Raw genomic sequence first — 23861 nt, 5'->3', positions numbered from 1 at the left:
ACAAACCAGGACAAGAAATACAAGAGAATTCAAAGCATCATGTAGTAACAGCAGAGATGTCCTTCAGGGAGTTGGTAGTCAGCAAGTACGTATGCAGGTGGGGCTTCAACATTCATGAATGAAAAATATGGAGTCACCAGCCGAGTAGTCCATCCCTAGAGAACCAGCAGTTCTGGGAATTTAACCCTGTCAGTGCAGTCATTTTTACCTTAGTAACAAGAAAAATGGGTGCCCTTCAAAGATTTTTAAGATTGTGAAACCAAAAGAAGTCAGAAGGAGCCAATTGAGGACTGTAAGGTGGCTGCCTAATAACTTCCGGCAGAATCTCTAACAGCATTGCCCTTGTCTGGAGAGGGTAAAGAGCGTTGTGATGAGAAGAACTCCCCTGAGGAGCCTTCCCCAGGCTTTTTTTGCTAATGCTTAAGCTAGCTTTCTCAGAACACTCTCCCATGCCCTTTCTTCTTGACCTGTCCGCTCTTCCTTCCACTGGACCACTTCCTCTTCTTGGTAGCCATGCTTTGTCTTCAGGATCACGCTTGGTCAAGCCATGCTTCATCCCTTGTTCCAGTTCCTTGAAGAAACGCTTTGGGATCTTGACTCGGTCTGTTCAGAATTTCCATTGTAAACTCTGCGCTTGTCTGCAACTGATCTAGGCAAAAGAGTTTTGACATTCATCAAACAGAAAGTTTGCTCCACTTTAATTTCCCGGTCAGAATTGTATATGCTGAACCACTTGATACCTCTGTGGTTTGGCTGTTGTTTCTGCTGTTAATCACTGATTCTCTTTAAGTAGGGCATTGAGAAGATGTGTTTTTTTTTTTTTTTTTTTCCCCTTACAAATGTGTCTGGAAGGTCTGCCACCGTGTGCTTCATCAGCTGTTTGGTTGGTTGGTTGTTTTTTTGTTTTTTTTTTTTAATTTATTTTATTTATTTGAAGGTCAGAGTTACACAGAGATAGGAGAGGCAGAGAAAGGGAGAGAGAGAGGTCTTCCATCCATTGCTTCACTCCCCAGATGGCCACAATGGCTGGACAGCAGCCTTTTTAAAATGGATTATTCATTGCCTCCATAAGCTTTGCATAAAGCATCCCTGGTCTCACTGTTTTTCCACCAGGCTTTATCATAAATTTAATTTGTTCTGACTTCGATTTTAACAGAATTCTTATTGCTCTGATAGATTCTTTTCAACTGCTGTCTTACCCTTCTTAGTGCCTCAAACTTGATCCTACTCAGACATGTTACTGTGAGTTTATTTTGATGCACACAAATTTAGAGATCAGTGCATAGTTCCTTCACACTACGATTTTCTCTGACCGTTTTGAAGCCCCATCACATAGTAAGAACCATAAGAGGCATATCTGCACCTACCAGGAATGTGTGATATTTGTGGTAAGTGAGAGTGATCAAGGAAGGGGACATCTGTAGGACAGGGTTGAGGAACCATTTTTCTGCTGAGGGCCATTTGGATGCTTATAACATCATGGGCCATACAAAATTATCATTTTAGATTAGCCTTTGATAGACTTATTGTATTTCCAGTCCTTCCTGCGATTGCCTTGGCAAGGCTAGACCAAATGATGTCCTGTGCCTTATAGAGCCAGCAGGCTGGGTGTTCCCCACTCCTGATGTAGGAGATTACATATGCTCTGCATTTAGAAACACAGCAGTAGACTTTTTAATTCATAATAGCCAGAGAGGATTGGAGTTAGAATGCCAAGACATGTTAATTTATTTGGTAATACAACATAGATTAAATGTTAGCCAGGTTTTGTTTTCAGTACCAAACTGGTATTTCTTTGATTATTTTACAGTAAGTCCCTACTTCTGCTTTTACTTTTGCTAAGAGGGGCATGTAGAATGTGGTTGCTAGGGGGCAGCTTTGAAATGTCTAGCAGAATACTAACTGATAGAATCAAAAAGGGAGAGAACGATCCATCATGGGAAGTGGGATACACAGCAGACTCATAGAATGGCAGATGTCCTAAATAGCACTCTGGCCTCAGAATCAGCCCTTAAGGCATTCAGATCTGGCTGAAGAGCCCATGAGAGTATTTTAGGCATGGAAAGCCAAGACACTCTGGAAAAAAAAAAAAAAAGAAGAAGAAGAAGACCTAAATGAAAGATCTCAGCGAGTGAGATCCCAGTGGAAAGAACGGGGCCATCAAAGTAGGAGGTACCTTACTCTGAAGGGAGGAGAGAACTTCCACTTTGACTATGACCCTGTCGGAATAAGATCGAAGTCGGCGAACTCAAAAGGCTTCCATAACCTTGGCAACTCATGACTAGAGCCTAGGGAGATTACTGACACCATAAACAAGAGTGTCAAATTGTTAAGTCAACAACAGGAGTCACTGTGTACTTACTTCTCATGTGGGATCTGTCCTTAATGTGTTGTCCAATGTGAAGTAATGCTATAACTAGTACTGAAACAGTATTTTACACTTTATGTTCTGTGTGGGTGCAAACTGATGCAATCTTAACTTAATATATACTAAATTGATCTTCTGTATATATAGATAATTGAAAATGAATCTTGATGTGAATGGAATGGGAGAGGGAGTGGGATATGGGAGGGGTGTGAGTGGGAGGGAAATTATGGGGGGGGGGAAGCCATTGTAATCCATAAATTGTACTTTGGAAATTTATATTTACTAAATGAAAAAAGTATTATGAAAAAAAAGAAATGTCTAGCAGAAGATTTCAGATCCTGGTCATAACACTTACCGCTGGGTGACCTCTGACAGGTCACTTACAGTCTCTAAATCCTAATTTCTTCACTTTCTAGATGGTAATGATACTTTCTACTACATAGAAGTACTACTGGAATTAAATAAGATGATCATTATAAAGTACTGTGCACATGACCTAGCATTTAATAAGTACCCTTCCATGCCTGTCCTTCCATAACAAGGTTTTGGGCAAGACTGCACTGTAGTCCAACAGCAGAAGCGTCTGGCAGTGGTCCTAGGTTGAGGTCCAGGGTGAGGCCCAGGGACCTGGGTTTTAACAAATATATTGGTCACTTTTCCATTACTGAATGGAAAATCCTGAGGCCGAATGGCTTCATAAAGAAAGGATGTTTATTTAGCTCATGGTTTTGGAGGCGGAAAGTGCAGCGTTGAGTGACCTCCGTGATTGGTTCTTTGGTGAGGGCCTGTAGGTGCTTGGTGTTGGGATGGGAATGTGTGTGGAAATGAGAGGTCAGATGGCTAAATGGGAAGCCAGAGAGCCAGACAGGCTGTTCAGGAGTAAGGTCCAGGTTCTTCTAACTCAGTCTGGCAGGAACTAATTCAGGGGTCCCCTGAGAACAGCCTTGGATCCTTTCTTCCAGAGCCAGCATCCTTGGTGACCTGAGGATCCCAGGGGACCTAGGCCCCACCTCTTAAAGGTCCCCACCACCTAAAACATCACCAACACATGAACCATTGGTGAACAAGCCACATCCACACTGTAGCAACACGCTTTCCAGTTTGTGTACACTTCAAATATTGAAATCTACTGAATCTGCTTTCTGGCAGAGTGAGGCTTCTGTGGTCAGGCTGTCTAGGTTTGCATGTTGCCTTTGCCTTGGGTACCTGTGTTTCCTTGGACAGTTCACTTAACCTGTTCTGCCTCAGTTCTGTTGGTGAAATAGCTCTAGCAAATTACTTCCCTTATTGGATGGTTGGGAAGAGAAAAAGAATTTAAAAAATGGAGGACTTCAGAAAGTTCATGGAAAATGGAATTAAAAGATGCTTATTGTGGTATAAAAAATTTTGGAAATCCATGTATATGCCAGGTCTTCAGAAAGTTCACAGAAAACGTACATAATGGAAAAACTACACATGGATTTCCAAAAATCTTTTGTACCAAAATGAGCTTGACTTTTTATTTTCTATTTTTTCAAAGCAGGGAGTTATTCATTTATTTTGAAAGAAAGCACCTAAGTGTATACTATCTCCCATCTGCTGACCCACTCCCCAAATGCTTATAACAGCTGGGGCTGGCCCAGGCTGAAATCACAAACTAAGAACCCAGTCAGAGTCTCTTATGTAGGTGGCAGAGGCCCAACTACATGAACCATCACCTGCTGCCAGGGTGCACATGAGCAGGAAGGTGGAATCAGGAGTGGAGCTGGGACTTGAACCCAGGACCTCCTGTGTTGCTGCAGGCATCCCAGGCAGCAGCTTAATCACTACACGAAACGCCTTTCCCAGCCTTACCTTTTAGTTTCATTCTTTCCATGAACTTGTTGAAGTGCCCTTGAACACATAGGGTATTAAAAATTGTTTGTGGCACGTAAGGAGTCTACGCAGGGAGTCGATGTTGGCTGTGCTCTAGCAGTCATGATGATTGCTGTGTAAGTTTCACGTTGCTGCTGTCAATAAATTACTGTATACCAGTGACTTTAAAAATACTTCTTTATTGCCAGCGCCGCGGCTCACTAGGCTAATTCTCCGCCTAGCAGCGTCGGCACACCAGGTTCTAGTCCCAGTCGGGGCGCCGGATTCTGTCCCGGTTGCCCCTCTTCCAGGCCAGCTCTCTGCTGTGGCCAGGGAGTGCAGTGGAGGATGGCCCAAGTGCTTGGGCCCTGCACCCCATGGGAGACCAGAAGCACCTGGCTCCTGCCATCGGATCAGCGTGGTGCGCCGGTCGCAGCGCGCCAGCCGCGGCGGCCATTGGAGGGTGAACCAACAGCAAAGGAAGACCTTTCTCTCTGTCTCTCTCTCTCTCACTGTCCACTCTGCCTGTCCAAAAAAAAAAAAAAAATACTTCTTTATTAAAGTTCTGGAAGTCAGAATTCCAAAATGGGTAAAGCTGCCACCTGCTATGCCAACATCCCATATGGTGCCAGTTTGAGTTCCAGCTGCTCCAATTCCAATCCAGCTCCCTGCTGATAGCCTGGGAAAGCAGAAGATGGCCCAAGTCCTTGGGCCCCTGCACCCACATGGGAGACCCAGAAGAAGCTCCTAGCTCCTGGCTTCAGGTGGGCCCAGCTCTGGCCATTGTACCATTTGGGGAGTGAACCAGTGGATGGAAGAACTCCCTCTGTCTCTCCCTCTCTCTGTAACCCTACCCTTCAAATAAATAAAATAAATCTTTTTAAAAAAGTATCAACAGGGCCGTATTCCATTCAGGAAGCTCTAGGGAGCAATCTTTTCTTGCCTGTTTTAGCTTCTAGAGGCCGCCACATTGCTTGGTTTGCGTCCTCTTATGATTTGTACAGCTACAATGGTCAGTAAAATCTTTTGTCATTTTGCTTCTGATTCTGTTGCCTCACTCCTTCACTAAAAAGACTTTTAAAAGTTATTTATTATATGAAAGGCGGAGAGAGAGTATGTGAGCACACAAACTCCCAACTGCTGGTTCACTCCTCAAATGCCTGCAATAGTTAGGGTTTCACCAGAGGCAAAGCAGGGAGCCTGGAATGCAGTCTCAGGTTCCCGGGAACCCAGTTATTTGAGCTATCCCTGCTGGTTTTGCTATTTCTCAGGGCCTGCATTGTCAGTAAGCTCAGTGTAGAGGCAGAACCAGGAATGTAATCCAGATATTCTGATGTGAGAGGTGCCATCTTCCCTTTCACTTCTGAGGACCCTGTGACTATGTTGAGGCCACCCAGGTAAACCAGAATACCAACCTTAATTCCATCTGCAACCTTAATTCCCCAGTGCCACAAAATTTGAAGTGTTTATAGATTCCAAGGATTAGAACATGAACATGTTTGAGAGATTGGTATTCTGCCTACAACAACCACCAACTTCAGATAGATATCCATACAGATCAGTGGTATTACTGCTTTTCTCTTACAAACTTGCTTTTCCACTCTACCTTTCCTGGGTGTTTTCCACTCTTTTCCACATCTCACTGGCATATTCTCTAATCTGCTTCAGTTGACATGGTTTGCTGTATACTCAGCTGAAGAATTAGGGACTGGCAGGTGGAAACTTACTCAGCTTCTATAGACCACCTTTGCATACTCACCTGAATGTGCTCATCTTCTGCCTCTGTTTAAAAGGAGGGAATGCCTGCATATGCTTAAAACCTTGGCACTGCTGCCACCCCACCCACTGCCTCCACATCTTTAGATTCCTGTAGGTGATCCAAACGAGTCTCCATTTTAAAAAGCCCTCCAATTCATTTTCCTTTTCTTGTTCCTGCACCTTGCACAGCCCCATCTCAGACCTGCGCTCAGTCACTTCATTGCTCAAGCAGAAACCATATGTCAAGCTTGATGTCGCTGTCTGCACTGTGTGCCTCCCATCTATAACCTCACTGCACCTTCCCCTCAGTATACCCCCAGCTGCCGTCATCCCACACCTAGCCACCAGCATCCCTGTCCTGCGCTGTGGCTGCAGTCTCTGAGCTGTCTCCTCACTCTGACCAGTGCCTCCCTGCACCCCATCCTCCCTTCCACAGTTGAATGAACTTTGGCAGATGAAACTGGACTTGTGTCACAACCCTTGAATGGGTTAGGGTGAGGCTTCAAAATGATGATAATCTGATTGGGGTGTTGTCACAGTAGCCTCATTTCTTACTGCCGCACAGCCGGGGTTGCAGCCACAGCCTCAGTTTGTCACATGGGCATGTGCTCTTGGCTTCGGAACCTTCCCATGTGCCTCAGCTCGTGCCTTCCCCCGGTTTTCCTTCCCCTGTCCACAGCAGCAGCCTTTGTGAGCTGCGTGGAAACTCTGCCCTTGCATATGTCTGCGCCACTCACTCCAGGCCCAGAAGCAGAATCATGTTTGATTGATTCCTCCCAGGGCCAGTTTATTTCTTGTAGAGGTGTTTTGCAGATTTGTCGATCCCATTATCACTATAATGATCAGTGTGGTAGATATCAGAAGAACTTTAAAATGGCAAAAAAAAAAAAATCATCTTACACATCATACTGTAGGCATAATTGTGATTATAATGCGGGAGAAAATGTGGAAATAACTGTTTTTCTGTCCTGGCCAAGAGTGGACTGGTAACAGTAGAACTCAGTGACCCCGTCTGTGTGTATACTGCATGTGTTTACTTCCCAAGTGTTCTTGCCGAGCCCAGTGTATCAGACACATAATGCTAGCTGTAGACGGCCAAGACGACAGCGTGGTGGTGTGATGGTATTTTGTGTGCTGAAGGATGCGTCCTCACTATTTCTGTGGTGGCCCAGAATGCCTTCCTGTGCCTTGTTAATGTTCCTTTACGTGTCTTCTGTTGCAGACTATTCAGACTACGAAGACAGCTCCCTCGAATTCTTGGAAAGGTGCTCTTCTCCACTTACTCGATCTTCTGGGAGTTCTCTGGCTTCACGAAGCATGTTTATGGAGAAAACTACGACCTATCAGTACCCAAGGGCGATTCTGTCTGTCGATCTTAGTGGTGAAAGTAGGTGTAACCGGGTGATGGTTCAAACAAAACACGATTCCTAGTGTGGAGCTGTGAATGACATGTGCTCTGTCGAATGGCTGAGCAGGGCACACAGTTTAGCAGTTGTGACCTAAACTTTCACAAGAAATCTGAGCATTGGAAGTTTGAACTGCTTTCCAATTCATTTAAAGTAAAGCTGGCTTGTATGAGTGGGAGGGACGGTAATGGGATCAGTCTTAGTGTCCACTCTACAGTGACCCTTCCTAGGTGTTGGCCATGTGAGGGTATTTGCATATTCTTTTCTACCAGCTTACCAACCAGCTGTTGTTACCTGCCTTTTATAATTAACAAGCAAAGGCTTAGCCGTTAATGTAACTTTAAAGTTAATGCTAGGTTTAAAATTCACATCAAGATCTGTCATGACTCCAAAGTTAATGCTCTATCAAATATTTATCATAGTCTTAAAAATGTGCTTTGAGTTCCTTTTTTTTATTTTTAAAATTTTTATTTTGACAGGTAGAGTTATAGACAGTGAGAGAGAGAGAGAGAGAAAGGTCTTCTTCCATTGGTTCACTCCTCTAATGGCTGCTACGGCCGGCACTGCGCTGATCCAAGCCAGGAGCCAAGTACTTCCTCCCGGTCTCCCATGCCGGTGCAGGGCCCAAGCACTTGGGCCATCCTCCACTGCTCTCCTGGGCCACAGCAGAGAGCTGGACTGGAAGAGGAGCAACCGGGACTAGTACCCGGTACCCCAACTGGGACTAGAACCCGCAATGCCAGTGCTGCAGGCTGAGGATTAGCCAAGTGAGCCATGGCGCCAGCCCTTTTAAAATTTATTTTTAAATTTTACATCAACCATGTAATAGTTGGCACATTTTTATGGGGACACAGTGCTACTTTTCAACACATTTGCATAGCTTAAATTGACTACATCCAGCAACCTGTCTTTGTGTTTCCTTATCTTTTCTTTGTGTTTGGATCCTCCTAGCTCTTGTCCAGGTCTTTATAGAGATTATACATCATCCTGACCCGTAGTCACCCACATCACACCCAATGTTCTGTGTCATTTTGTTAGCAGAAAACAAATACTGCATGTTGAATTTCTGTTCACAGATCTATAACCACAGATCTGTGACTGTAATCTAATCTGTAATTTAAACACAGTCAGGCACTAAACATCCACATGTAAATAGGAAGCCATGTTGCATGTAAAGAGCACTGTGTTGGAACCCGCTGGGTTTTCCTGGCAGAGCAGTGCTTGTGGTAGAAGTGTCGAAGGCTCTTCCCTTCCTTGTGATGGATAGGCAACCGTTGCTTCGGAGGGGCTCTCCAGGTCTAGATGCCAAGGGCAATGGCCTGAAAGCCAAGTTCTTCCCAGTAGAGACGAGAGCCAAGGAGTGAACCCTGAGAGATAAGGTCCTCATTTAGGTAGAACACAAGGATCCTTATGGGTGAACCCACTCCCTATCTTTTCCTTTCTTCTGAGTGCCTTACATGGTAGATACAGGATTATACAGAGGTCTTCAGGAAGTTCGTGGAAAATGCTTCTTACGAGAAAATAATGCATGGATTTTCAAAAGTTTTATTCACCAAATAAACTTACTTTTTAATTCTATTACATGAACTTTTTAAAGTACTCTCGTTATAGTGCAAATTATAAATCTGTTCATTTTACAACCAAAAAATGGATATCTGCGGAAATGATCAAAATGGATAGTGTTTGTGAAAGTGTGTGGAAGCTATGCAAATTTAAATCATTAATATCAACCTTAGCCATAACCTCTGTGAGCATGATGACTAGGGGAAATTTTGAGTTACTAACGATTATATATATAATATATATATAAAATGTGTATAATATATATTATATATATTAAGGTGTGTATATATATAAATATATATAATATATATTAAGGAGTATATATATAATATATAAATTAAGATATATATATATATATATATTAAAGTACAAAGCAATCGTAGTCTCTCAAGGTTTAGAAATAATCGGTGTCTTTGCCAGAGACCAGTACTCTGTCTTCCATTTGTTTGCTCCTCTTTCTAAATGCTGACTAGCTTCTAATCACTTCCCAGAGCTCCTTTATTTCTGAAAAATGATTTGAAAATGGGAAAAATGTGCTGAGTATATTTTTATGTATATTGTAGACTTATCAGATGTGGAATTCCTAGATGATTCTTCAACGGAGAGTTTGCTTCTGAGTGGCGATGAGTACAATCAGGACTTTGATTCAACCAATTTTGAAGAATCTCAGGATGAAGACGATGCTCTTAATGAAATTGTGCGATGCATTTGTGAGATGGATGAAGAGAATGGCTTCATGATTCAGGTAACTGGTGAGCCTTTTTTCCTTACAGTACTGAGTTAGTTATTCCAGGTGCTCAGTTAGAGGCTCCTGACTTACTATCCTATGTAGAATGCCAATGATAGTGACTGGCAAATCTCTTCATCAAATGATGTAGTGTTCTTATTTTAGGGTCACTTTCCCTTTCCTAGGGTATTTAATTTGAGGACTTCGTGCTGAACCTTCTGAAGTACCCTTAGGGCGGACAGGCATCTACCAAGAAGAGTAGACCATGACAACCCTTACTGCTGTCAGTCTTGGTTAATAATTAACAGTCGGTAAATAGTCACCCTTCAATGGGCAAAAAGGGAAGCACGGCTCTCCAGTACTCTCAAGGAAGAAAGGAAGACTTCCCTGCAGGAGTTAACAGCCTTTCCCTCTAGGAAGGATTGTTTCAGAGACAGGGCAGCACCACCCCTGCTTTATGACAGCGCATGTAAGATAGAAGATGCTAACTGCAGAGGCGAAGCAACCATAATCTTCTTTTGTTTCACCCCTTTCCAGTGATATTCTCAAGTAAGGGAACTACAGATTTATAACTTAACCACGCAGGTACTTAAAAAAGGTCATTGCAGCAAGCTTTGTTATAAACATTCATGCTTTAATAAACCATTAGAAAGGGCTTTCCTATTGTGATTGCGTAAAGGTCAGGAAGAAACAGACAAGGGAAAACCTGACCTTTTTTAAATGGTTTAAATAATTTATCAAAGGATATTTTAATAGGTACAACAAAGGAAATTCTTGAAATAGTTTACTATTTCACAAATAAGATTCATCTTAAATTATGACTTAACCCTCGTTAAGCGTCTGTCCTCGCCCTGAGCGAGTCTCCCGGCCTGGAAGCACTGTAAGCGCGCGTCTGTTTTCTGGCAGTGTGAAGAGTGCCTGTGCTGGCAGCACAGTGTGTGCATGGGGCTGCTGGAGGAGAGCATTCCAGAGCAGTACATCTGCTACGTCTGCCGGGACCCTCCTGGTAAGGCTGTCTTCACTGTGCTCGTTGCAAGGTGCCTAAACGTCTTCTGTTCATTCCAGAGCGTATCTGCGGTATAAAACATTATCACTTCTTGGTCAGTTCGACTCGGCTTCCATATCCAAACTTTAAAATATTTTTCCTTGTTTGTTGTATTTTTAATTTCCATATTAGCTCCTTAAACAAATGCATTAGCATCAGGGTATCAACAGAACACCAGCTTTCTGGAAGGGCCAGAGGCACTACTTCTTCTGGCTAAGTTAGCGTGTATCGACTCCTGTTTGTTGATTTCCAGCAAGGCCTACTTACAGTACTGAGTTGGCGCTCCTCCTGACGTGGTTGTGCTGCATATCCAACTCATCGTAGCAGACGGTGGTCTCGGGTCACCCCCCGTGATCCCTGCATTTACTGATGAGGCAAGTAGGACCCAGTCTCAGGCCTGGTGCAGAGGGGTAGCACGACACGTGGCAGACTGAGAGGGAGCCTGTGGTCCGACTCCCCATCCACCGTGCTCTCTGAGTGCCTTTCTACATGCAGTGCGGTCTTCGGTGGCATGTTCTGCATATTTGATACAGTTTTAGCCTCAAAGGTAGAAAGCTACTAGATATTCTCAGAAGGCAAGTGAATTACCTCTATGCCTATCCAAAAAAAAAAAAGGAAAAAAATCACAATTATTCAGACCTGTATGATATTGGCACTTATGTAGTCAGTCGCCAGCATTTATTGGATAACAGATGTCTATGTGTTAGTCATTGCATTCATTCAGACAACAAATATGCCCATTTATTATTCATTCAGCAGCATTTATTGGAAATCTTCTGTTTTCCAAACACTGATACCATGATGGGTTTAAACCCTGCCTTCTACTCGTGATATAACAGAGGACACAGACATAGAAGTGTCTAATTTTAGTAGGATCCAGCTTGTATAAGCATCAAGGTTATAAGGTGATTTGGGATTTTGTGAGGTCACAGGCTTGGGGGAGTTGTCCATGTTCACTCACCTAGAACTCTGTCTCATCTAGTGTCAAACAAGCTTAAGTGAGAGAAAGAAGAACCTCTGTCTAGTTTCTCCCTGGCCCTTTGGCCATTATTATAGAGAGCAGATACCTGCTCCATAAAAGGTGAAGGCAGTGCACGTAAGGTCCTGTTAAAAGTGGCGTCTCCCACCTCACCCTTGGTCGAGTTTCTTCTTCCTGGTGGGCAGGAACACTGAGGGTGTGGTGTGGAGGGACTCAAAGCACTCTTTAAATCTGCTCTGACTTTGTGCTGGAGCTGCCTCACTTACTGAGAAAGTCGAAGCGTTATCTGAAAAGTGGAGTCTTTTATGACTTTGATGTTAACTTCATCTACAGGTCAGAGGTGGAGTGCAAAATACCGTTATGATAAGGATTGGTTAAATAATGGGAGAATGTGCGGGCTATCGTTTCTAAAAGAAAATTACTCTCATCTCAACGCCAAAAAGATCGTTTCCACACATCATCTGCTTGCTGATGTCTATGGTGTTACAGAAGTACTACATGGGTTACAGCTGAAGATTGGAATACTGAAGTAAGTGGATGGTGGCCAAGGGAGGGTCATGCTTAAGGATGCAAGTTAATAACTTTTTTTTTTAAACAGAATTAACCATAGATTAAAAAAACACACACACACAAAGGGCCCATTGAAGGTCCAGAGCAGCATTTTTGTGGGAGAATAAAGTTTAATTTTTAAGAACAAGGGTAAATGACTAGTGGTTGTAGTGGCTAGCTGCTTCCGCCTGTTGTTCCAGACAAAGCAAGCATGGGTAGAGGTGGATGCAGTGTCTGATATTTGAACAGGTTTTATGTGCTCACCCTGTACATAAAGTTAGGTGCAGCTGATGTGGTGAGCCTTGCATTTTGTGTCCTCCTTCAGAAATTCTGTCAGAATGAAATAGATTCTACGCGGAGTAAGTATATTTTTATATACTTTCATATTTTTAATTGCCTGAAGATTGATTAGAGAGGAGGAAAGGGGCTGATAGGTCATGGAACCCACCTTTCTGCTGTGAGCCACCTGTGTTTGGTCACCAGAGTCTGAGCTGTCCTAAATAGCATCAAACGTTCTCAGAGTGCTTGTGTTCAGTCCTTCCTAATGTATTGCCTGATTGTAGTTCCTCTTTAAAGGAACAGGCAGAATCCATGTTTTCTATAAAAACCTGAAGAACCACTGGTTCCTCACAAGACGGTCTTCCTTTGCACTCCCCAGTCTTAGGTGGAGCCTCACCCCACCCCGTCTTCCATGCCCCTCCCCGTGTCCACGCCCTCCTTCGCTGCGGTTCCCTAGCACTGTGCAGTCATCCTCTCTGTCTTATACTCTAACAGCGCCTCCTTCACTGCTGACAGTGTGGTCTCCATGAAGGATAGGTGAGGTGGTTCCTTTTAGCCTTAGGTACCATTGCCTTCCTGTTCTCCAGTGAACAAAGTCTGTGCTCTTCAGCACATTCTCCGAGTCCTTCTGTGATACATATGATTCTGTCTGCCATCTTGGTGTGCCTTCCCTCCCCTAGGTTTTTATCCCCAGATGTTGCAGCGGTGCCCACCCATAATCCCTGAATACAACGTGCTTTTCCACAGCTAGGCTTTTACTTACTCCCAGAATATCCACCTACCCCTCGTCCCTCATGATTGTCTGCCCATCTAGAACTGACCATGCTCTTGACAAGCTCCATGTATGCCGTTGTTGTGCACTTTGGTGCACTTAATTTTCCTATGTGTCCCCTTACTATACCCTGAGTTCTTCTGTAGAGCTTGTGTCTTACTCATGATTTTATCCCAGGTGCATATAGTGTAGACCTAAGTTCTCAGTAACTGTTAAGTGATATTTGCTTCACTTATGTATCATAAACCTGATGCTGCATTTCTTTATGAAAAGTCAACATGAATGTCAATACTTGAAGGAAAGACAAATTTATTAGGCTTAAAAAAAAAAAAACGTGGTTGTTCCTCTTGGCATCTGTATGAATTTCTGTATTTCTGTTGTCATAATTTTGATAAGAATTTTAACTTGACTGTTTCTGCTTCATGAGCCTCTAGGCCCTCTTTATATTAATGCTTCTAGTAATAATAGTGATTATTATTATTATCTACTATTGAAAACCTAGTACATGCCAGAAAATTGTGGTTTTGTGTGAGATTTCATTTAATTTTTACAATAAGTCAGAAAAAGCATCATCAGACATGGCTTGTCCAAGCTTCTCAGTGACACAGCAGGGTTTAAATCATTGGACTGTTGGACTGCAAAGCCAGCTCTCTTTCTACTCTACTGGTGGAGAATTTTAGTGTTTCCTGGGTGTTGTTAGGCATAGAAAAGATAAAATTTATAATCTCAGAAACAATACTTGCATGTAATACTAAGAACAGTTTGACTCTGAGGTTTATCTAATTTGGAAATTATTAAATCCCAAACATGGTTGAGTCTTTGGGAAAGTTTATGCCCCAGAAGTCCTCCTTCACTCCAGCGCTGATGACTGGCTTGCTGCACAGTTGTAGTTACCACAGAGCTAACTGCACACCATTGTGCTCTCATGTCTAGTGATGGTAGAGGCGGGTGGGCATTACAGTAGGCCACTTGCCCAGTGACCTTCAAAGTAAAAATGGTTATTATTCAGCGTTTGCATATCTAGAAATTTATCTGACTGGAATATTCCCACCTGTCTGCAAATACACACACGTTTTCTCTCTCTCTCCCACTCTCATGTCCCCCATCTCCATCAGCAGAGACTGTTTGTCTGGACGTGGCGGGTAACTAATGCTGTTGGTTGGCCAGACTCAGCAGGTCTACTGTGTACTGCTCTGGCAAAATGCCCATAAGGAGGTGTGTTTGAGGGAAAGGAAAAAAAAAAAAAAGAAAAACCAGTAAATTGCTGGAGTCCCATACAGAAACAGCAAAAGAGAGAGCATGCTCTCCCATTGTATGGAAAACATCTGGAAGATTGTCCCTCAGTTGTGACTGCCATGGTGGAGATTTTTACTTTGTGGGCATGGGAACTTGTGAATTTGCAATTTATTTTCTTACCACTTTGTGACCAAAAGGAAGTTTTAAAATAAACTTATAAAATTTTTCCATATTATATAATGAAAAAAAAAAACCAGCAGTGAAAAATCTATAGGAAAAAAAATGCATGTATGAATCAATGATGTGAACTATCCGCAGAGTTACATTCAGTGTTGCTTTTCTAAGGATTATTTGTTTAAAATTGAGACATGTCAAAGCTCTGCTTTTTTGTCTTCAGTCCTGCCCTCCTCCTAGCCTGACTGTGACATGGTGCCCCACGTGTTGCTTTTTGTGAACTGCTGTTTCTCCACCTTTGTTTGAAGGAATAAGCATCATCCAGACCTTCACCTCTGGGCATGCTCGGGGAAGCGCAAAGACCGAGATCAAGTCATGGCGGGGATAGAGAAAAAAGTAGCAGTGCGAGACACAGGTACCCCAGAAGACAAGAAATACGGACAGAACCATAAAGAGCCGCCTCGTTTGCCCCTAAAAATTGAAGGAACTTATATTACAAGCGAGCACAGCTACCAAAAGCCACAAAGTTTTGGTCAGGACTGCACATCTCTCGCAGACCCTGGGAGCTCAGATGATGATGATGTTAGTAGTTTTGAAGAAGAACAAGAATTCTGCATGGGAGATAAAACCCGTTTACAATTCTCAGCAAAGGAGCATAGAGTGCCTGAAAAGGTAAAGCTGGCTCATTTCTCTTTGCATGGAAGGTGATAGAAAAACACAGGAACATTTTGTAAAATAGCATACTGAATTTCCAGGTTTTACTTACATTTCCAAATTTATGGTATTTTGTTAAGGTAGACTTTGGTTTTTTCTATAGGAAAACACTGGCGATATGAATATTTAATTATCCCCTCATTCAGATTTGTAGTAATTCTGTTAACTATTAACCTAACAAAAATTTCAATTTTATAACCACACTTAATGCTTCAAAAAAAATAATAATGAGTCACATTGCTTCCAGATGAAAATGTCTGCATGTGAGGACATGAAGGTACATGTGGGTGACGTGATTTGTCTCTTACATGCCTCAGAAAAGGCCCGGCCCTCTCATTTTCTTTCCTTCCATTTTAGCACATTTATAAATGCATGGCAATCCATTACACAGTAAGCTGAATTCTTATAGCTCTGTATGTGCACTGAATTTTTATAAACTTACTTCCTACTCATTGAGATCATCTTAAAGATTTTGTGCCTTCATTTTTTAGAGATTTTCAGTTAGCAAAGCCACTTTCAACTTTAGTTCTTTATTTCTCTGGTTTCCTTATAAAGTAATCATGTAAATTAGTACTTCCTAATAATTTAGAAATTTATATTTTATGAAATCTGTGGTAAATTATTTTAGCAAAATAATATCCCTCATGTAAAATGAGTTGTCACTGGCAAATCCAAGTCCAGATTTGGTGTGTGTGTATGTGTGCATGTGCACACACATGACATCCACACATGCACTAAGCAGTTTGCCCTTCTGACTTTCTTTAAAGATACGTAGCTTTCCCTCACCTCGTGATTTAATTGTAGCAGTAAAGCCCAGTCTGTAGTTAATTAGATTTCCTCCTGGTCTTTGACAACTTTCTTGATTTTTCCATCATTGCCTTGCCCTGGTTCCATGTATGTGATTGAGTTTAGTTGAGGGTGGGGCCAGTCTAAATGGGCTAATTGTAATTACAGAATAGACTGAGTGACTGTGTTTATTGAACACGTTTTGTTGAAGCCTCTCCCATTGTCATGCTGTACTAGACTCTACAGAAGCACCAGTGTCATCTGGTCACAAACCACACCTCTGTCAGATACCCTAGGAGTCAGACTGGGTTTCTCAAATCATTGTGGGTGATGCAGTTTTTAATGTATCTTTCCCATATTGGTGACATTGCATTTTATCCAATTTTCTTATTTTTCCCAATGGTCCTTTGGAGAAGAATCCAGCGGAAGGGAATGTGGTGTTTGTTTATAATGACAAAAAGGGCTCTGAAGACCCAGGAGACTCACATCTTCAGTGGCAACTCAATCTCCTGACACACATAGAAAACGTGCAGAATGAAGTCACCAGCAGGATGGACCGAATAGAAAAAGAAGTTGATGGTAATTTAAGAAAGAACTAAAATGCAACTGTAGTGTGTCTGTCATGATGGAGACACACGATGAGAACTACAGATGCGCTGCAGACCGAGGGAGCCTCATGTCTCCCTTTACGCTGTATTTAACATTGTTGGGTCTTTTTGGTGAAGATGGTAAGACTGGGTCTTAGGTGGTTGTTTTTTTCAAGGTGATGATTACATACTGCCTATCTGCCAGGCTCGCTATAGGACACTTATTTCGGAATAGCCTTCAGTTTCCTTAAACTGTGTGAGTTTGTTTTTATCAGCATAAGGAATTTAAGCATATTTGAAATATGAGAGGAATAAATTTTTAAGATTTATTTTATTTATTTGAAAGAGTTACTGAGAGAGGTAGAGACAGAGAGAGAGGTCTTCCATCCGCTGGTTCACTCTCTAGATGACTGCAATGGTCGGAGCTGTGCTGATCCGAAGCCAGGAGCCAGGAGCTTCCTCCGGGTCTCCCACGTGGGTGCAGGGGCCCAAACACTTGGGCCATCTTCCACTGCCTTCCCAGGCCACAACAGAGAACTGGATCAGAAGAGGAGCAGCCGGGACTAGAACCAGCGCCCACATGGGATGCCCGTGCTTCAGGCCAGGGCTTTAAACCCACTGTGCCACAGTGCCGGCCCTGAGGAAAAATGTTTTGAATGTTTGCTCTCAGTTTTGTTAGTATTTGCTAAGGGAAATTAACAAAACAAAAACTCCTAAAAGAGTAAGTGGATAAACTTTAGGTTTGCTTACAAATTTTCAAATGCTTTTCCATTATATATTTTATATCTTAATTTGTCATCCCTGAAGAGCCCTGCAAAGCCAGGGGAAAAGAGTGTCCACTGCATAGCTGAGAAAGTGGAGTAATCTGGGTTACACAACTCCTAACCTAGTGTTCATTTTATGCTCTCTGACTTCTCTTTTCTCTGACCTCAGAGACTGTATCCCACTGTCCCCGTCATCACTCCTTTTGTTCATTTTGCAATTGCAAAAGCACGTGTTACTTCTGCACTGCACCGGGTTAGACCTTCTGCCTTTACTTTGCCCTGAAAAGAGTGGAGGGCAAATAGAAGCCCATTCAGCACCTACTGTTTGGTTAGAAGCCAACTATAGAGTTAATGTCTTGCACGGGCTTTTTGAAGAAAGGGAAATGTAACGACATTATTCTATAGTATATTTATGATATATTTCCAATAGAAACATTAATAAAAAATATGGAACGTAGCTAATGTCCTTCTGCCTGGAATTGTAATACAGTTTTTACAAAGTAATGAGATAACTGGATTGAAAAGGACACAGAAATTGCCACTGCCTTTCCTTTGTAACAAAGAATTTATTTTTTAAAAGAATGGTTAGAGCAGATAAATTTCATTTAATTGTGGTAGAGATGGTTTAAGTCTACATTAATCAAAAACCTGAGCAGGCATAGGAAACAATTGTTTCCTGTTCCAGAAGAAGGTAAAGGTGACATTCAAAGTGAAGTGTGTGTGTGTGTATGTGTGTGTGTGTGACCTAAATTAACAGGTCACATCTCTCAAGAGGAGTGAGGCGTAAAGAATTCTTGTCACAAATGATTTGAGTAAGCTGACCTTTTCAAAGACAGAAATTGAGCCCTCATCTCTATCACCTTTCCATCCTTGTAATGATAAGGATTTTTTTACTCTTCTTCCACCGGTCATTTGGATTTGTTTGTTCTCTTTTCTCTTTCAGTTCTGGAAAGCTGGCTTGATTTCACAGGGGAACTGGAGCCACCAGACCCTCTGGCAAGACTACCCCAACTTAAACGCCACATAAAACAGCTCCTAATTGACATGGGGAAAGTACAACAAATAGCAACTCTTTGCTCTGTATGACAGCAGTGAAAACTTAATGAAAAGATTGTGGGTCTCTTTAGGCGAATCACTTTTACTCTCCACGTGACTGCCAAGTGGATAGTTAAAAAGCTTAGCAACGTTTGGCCACGAACTGCTTTGTGATGTCCGTGGGATGGCGCCTTGGAAAGCAAAGTGAAGAACAGCTTTATCAAGGAAGCTTACACGGAAACCTCGTGAGCAGGCTTCGAGCGAGCCTGTGTTGTATGCCAAGCATCTCTGAAGCAGAGTATCATCTATGCTAAGGGCGTCGAATTTGCAGGATTTGTGAATAGTTGCTTATGTGAAGCTTGAGATGCCATAGAAATGTGGTGTATTTATATGGATGTTTGTAGAAGGAGTCACGTTTAGAAGCCAGCATTTGGCCAAAAACAAAATTGTAAAGGAAATTGAAATTCTAGAGAGTTCTACAAGGTTGTTCTAAGAACTGTCTTCTCAGCAGTTGGATCCAGCTGCACGGAAGTTTAGGTTGTTTAAGCTTTTAGAGGATCATGAGCTATTTCTTGGGTAATGAATGTCCTTAATCAGAAAACTGACGGTAGAAGTCTCACTTCTGGGAAGAATAATTGTGGAGTTCTTACTTCATTGTGAATGTATTTGAAAAACACCAAATAATTGGAATTTATTGCGGGCATTAAGCTCATTAGAAACAAACCACCTTGCGGAAGAGTCTGATGTGCCAAATGTTGATGATCCTGCTGGGAAGAGGATTTTAAATATTGTGGGAGTTCTCTCATGCCCAATTTTCCATCTAAGACCAGTACATCACATGTGCTGTGTAAAGAGTTGAGAGGCAGTATTCAGGATTCAGCGTACGGTCTGAGCCTGAATGTGCTGGGTGTTTGCCTTCACAGAAAACCTGTACATAACCTCAGCTGGGATGAGGAGTGACAGAAATATCAAAATAACTTGTGGCTGTGGATTTTTCAACTGCTACTAGCAGAATACTGGAAAAGCTTCATTTCTGAAGATGAATTTTATTTTTAAAAAATACATGCGCACTCAAAACTTTTAGCTTTGATTACAAATGGACAGATTTCTGAACCAAAGGCAACTAAGTTGCTGTCTTAGCTCTTGCTGGATTTTGAGCCTAGGTCCTACTGTGTGCTGGTCCTCAAGTGAGTTGTTCGCGCCCAGTGCTCCATACGCAGGTATGCGGAAGTGTGTGTGCTTGTTCTAAACAGACACTCAGTGTACGTATGTACATAGTCTACACATATTTATATCACACATACCTAGTTTTATTACCATAGACTATACGAATTGGTGGTTAACATGAAATGTTACCTTTTAACAGACTGTTTTTAAAAATTAAAAGTGTATGTACAGGTTTTGAAATTTTTTTAAGGGGGAAAAGGACTGTTAAGAGGAGGCTATTTGATGACTATAACACTTGAATATTTTATGCCTCGTTCTGTTTATCAGTTCTAGCGATCTGTATAAATGCATTTGAGAACTGATAGACAGTAAACTTGAATTTATCTTTGATAAGAATACATGCCACTGTACATTCAGATATTATTTAAATTTGCAAACACACTGTTCTATATGTAAGGTACTGTATGTAAACCCTTTATTAAAACTATTCCACATATCCTAAAATTTCAGCTTGCCTTTTTGCGGCCTTATATTTTAATGTAAAGACTAAAAGAATGTGCAAAACAGAAACTTTTATTGCCTTTTGAGATTCTACAACTTGACAAATGTGCCAAAGATGAACAGACATAAAATATGGCCCTGTGTGTTTACTTGTGACGAAGTGACTTTGTCAGAGATCTTGCTGATAAATGGAAAGCTCTAGCAGAGGTGATATTGTGGGGTAGTCGCTTAAATTTGCCTATTAAAGTGAAAAAAAAAAAGTGTGTTCTGTGTGTGGAGTAAATTTGCGAATGTCTGTATTTCATGATTGATACTAACTAAACCTTTGACTTGCTTTTAAAATAATGGCTCTTATTTCCCTGTTGTGGCTAACTTCCAGGCATTGAATTTATATTTCTTTTCTCAGAAACAGAGCAAGTAGCCCCCTAATCTAGGGATGGTGGTGTTGCTTAGAATCTCGCCACACCCACAGAAGAGCCTTTGTGCCCAGTAACACTGATCTTCCAGTCCCTGGTGACCATGGTTAAATCCATGCACATTTGTCCTAGTAGCACAGGTTGGGCATCCCTAATCCAAAAATCCACAATCAGAAACACTCCAGAATCCGCTGGAACTTTCTGAGCACCGATGTGATGTGCCACAAATGGAAAATTCCATCCCTCATCTCACACTACGGTCTCAGCCAAAATGTAGGCACACTGCACATGCTGTGTGAAGCCACCTTCGGTTAGGTGTATAAAGGTGTATATGAAACATACATGAGTTTTGTGTTGAGACTTAAGTCCCATCTTCAAGATAATTTATGTGTGCAAATATTTTAAAATCTGAAATTCTTCTTAGTAGCAAGCATTTTGGATCGGAGATACTCAAGCTGTGTCTAAAATAGAATTCAGTGTTTGTTAGCAGCCAGCAGGTTGAAGTTCCATTTAATAATTAGATGTTTAAAATTGCTGCTTATGTGTATATGAATTAGAAATTGAGTTCTTTTAAATTTATATCTTTAACACTATTATTTGCACATACCTTTAATACACAGACCATCAATAATTGGTTGAAGCCTTTTAAAAAAATTTATTTGAAAGGTGGGGTGACAAACTTGTTACACCCAGTGACTCATTCCCCAAATGGAGCCAGGAGCTTCATCCAGGTCTTCCACATAGGTACAGGGACTCAAGCACTTGGGACATCTTCTGCCACTTTCCCAGGCACATTAGCAAGCAGCTGGATCAGAAGTGGAGCAGCCAGGACTTGAACCGGCACCCATATGGGATCCTGGCACTTTATCTGCTACACCACAGCGCCAGCCCCTGGGTGAAGCCTGATCGATCGGTAGGCAGAGCTTTTCTGTGTGAGTTCCAGAGGACAGTTTCATTGCAGGAAGTCTCAGGTAAAGATAAGACTTTTTTTTTTCCCTTTCAGTCTTTAAATATACCCATATAGATATATTTAAGCAATAAACCGGAGAGGATTTCTTTTTAAAAAAAAAAAAGAAAGAAAGAAAGGTTTATTTATTTGAAAGGCAGAGGCAGAGAGAGGTCTTCCACCCACTGGTTCACTGAGAGGATTTCTTGAGAAGATGTTTTAATTGCTGCCTAGACGGTAGTGTGGGCATTGCTGGGGGAGGGATCCCCACTAGTGTATTACTGATAAGTATAGTTTGTATTTCCTCACAGTTGTGTGTTTCCACTGATTTATTTTCATGCCTAAGAACAATGTGATTTTTCTTGAAAGGAACTGGTTATTGGAATTTTAGGCAAAGCCCCTTTTCCTAACATTCATCTTAATTCCACTTACTTCCGCTGAGATGTTCTTACTTCCACATGTGCAAAAAGCAGCATACTGTTTCCCCTCCGAGAAACCGAGCCTCCTGCCAACCTCACTCTCCATGAATCACAATACCCTCAGAGCCCAGGCTAGAAACAGAGCCACTGCTCACCTCCGTGCCACCACAGTGTCTTCCTCTGCAGTTCTCCCTGGAAGCCTGCTGTCTTTCCAAAGAAAATGTTGTGGAGCTGTTAATGCTGGCCTCTGAAATGCCAACGTCATTATTCTACTCCATCAAAATGACCGCTGCCAACCTAGGAGAGTGGGGCTGGCTTTGTGTATCTTAGCTGCAGTGTCCGTGCTCATTGAATGCTTTCGTAAGACAGGTGAAATCGTCATTTGCTAGCTGAAGACACTGGTGCCTGAGACAGAAACTTCTAGTTAGGATGCAAATGGCGAGTTCAGGATTCAAACCCTGTGCTAGTCCAAGTTCATGTTGTTTTTCTAGCCTATGTGCTTCAACTGCTGTCATCTCCATTTGCTGCTGTGAAACTTCTAGAACTACTGCCATTCGTGTTAAGACTGTGCTATCTGGATCATTTGCAGTTTACCTAACCATGTCTCAATTGGAAACCCAGACAGTGCTTCAAGCTTCGATCTCTCTTCCGTGAGAAGCACTCCATTATGGCAGGCTTCATATAGCACCCAGTGCTGTGCCAGGAGCCACCCCAGTGAATGGAGATTGGGTGGAGTGGACCAGACAGGCACTCTGCAGTCCTGAACTCAGATTTGTGCCCTGGCAGTTGACTAGCCACGCGATCCTTCTGAGCTTTGATTTCCTGACCTTCATGGCCATGATGCCTAGTTTAGAACTTGCGTGAGAATTTAAACAAATAAGGTACCTAGAAGCTTTTACTAAATAAAATTGAAACTGGTAGACGTACTGAATGTCTTCATGTGCCAGCCATTAAGTGATGAAGCTAAGAGTAGACATAGAATTAATAAGATCGTGGTTTATAGACTATTACAAACAAAACAGTTCCAGCTTGGAAAGAGTCCAGGGAGCCAGCCAGGGAGGCCAGAGAAAAGAAAGGCAGGTGGACTTGTAGGTGGAGCGGTTTTCATTCAAACATGTACGCATGTGTGTGTGTGAGAGAGAGACTTCTTAAAGAATTTTGAAAAGTTGTCTTTGAGCACCCTTGAGAGAGAGCCAGTGACAAGATTTGAATGTATCTGGGGATTCAAGATGAACCAAGAGGAAAGAGCTCATAGAAGTGGGCGTGGTTTAGGACACCGCTGTGGGCAGTGAAGAGCTGCTGCTTCCGTCTGAAGTTACCCTTGCAAATATAAACTTCCGAAAAGAGCAGGACCTCCCCGATGTGTGAATACTGATCTTCATCTCAACCAGTTATGTCATTTTAAAATGTATGCGATGGGCTCTGAGTACAGATTTGCTAGTACCCACTATCTCTAAAACACAAGCTGGACATTTGGCACGGAAGCGAAGTCGCTGTTTGGGCTGCTCTGCTGGATGCCGTGTCAGAACCCCTGGGTTCAAGTCCCAGGTCCACTCCTGCCTGTGGCTTCCTGCTAACGTGCGCCACGGGAGGCAGCAAATGAGGATTCATGGACTTGAGACCGTGTCACACGTGTGGGAGACCCACATTGATTTCCTCGCTCCTGGCTCTGGCCTGGTCCAGTCCCTGCTGTTCTAGGCATTTATAGGGTCAGGGAGAGTGTGAACCAGTGGGAGATCTCTGTCCATCTCTCTCACATTACCTTTCCAGTGGTGGTGGGGGGGGGGGGGCGGGACTTGAAATATATGAGCAACACTTCCACAATATTTGGAAATTT

The 23861-nt window shown here is 42.4% G+C and overlaps 1 protein-coding gene across 16 annotated transcripts in view; it reads left to right on the top strand.

Annotated features, from left to right (window-relative positions):
- PHF20L1 (PHD finger protein 20 like 1) overlaps window positions 1-20513 on the top strand; it is a 72285-nt gene extending 51772 nt beyond the window's left edge. For 10 of the 16 annotated variants that reach the window (XM_062187960.1, XM_062187961.1, XM_062187963.1 and 7 more), the window contains 7 exons: window positions 7182-7346; window positions 9492-9673; window positions 10562-10661; window positions 12013-12208; window positions 14998-15361; window positions 16603-16768; window positions 18484-20513. In XM_062187960.1, the coding sequence (XP_062043944.1) occupies window positions 7182-7346; window positions 9492-9673; window positions 10562-10661; window positions 12013-12208; window positions 14998-15361; window positions 16603-16768; window positions 18484-18626 (1316 nt within the window). In that variant the 3' untranslated portion in view covers window positions 18627-20513. The remainder of the gene's footprint in view (window positions 1-7181; window positions 7347-9491; window positions 9674-10561; window positions 10662-12012; window positions 12209-14997; window positions 15362-16602; window positions 16769-18483) is intronic. The other 6 variants (XM_062187975.1, XM_062187968.1, XM_062187966.1 and 3 more) reach the window with 2 other exon arrangements.
- Window positions 20514-23861: the final 3348 nt, after the last annotated feature.

The sequence above is a fragment of the Lepus europaeus genome, chromosome 4, assembly GCF_033115175.1.
Source record: "Lepus europaeus isolate LE1 chromosome 4, mLepTim1.pri, whole genome shotgun sequence".
Lineage (NCBI taxonomy): Eukaryota > Metazoa > Chordata > Mammalia > Lagomorpha > Leporidae > Lepus > Lepus europaeus.
The sequence above is the reverse complement of the archived record's forward strand: the minus strand, read 5'-3'. Positions and strand labels throughout refer to the sequence as shown.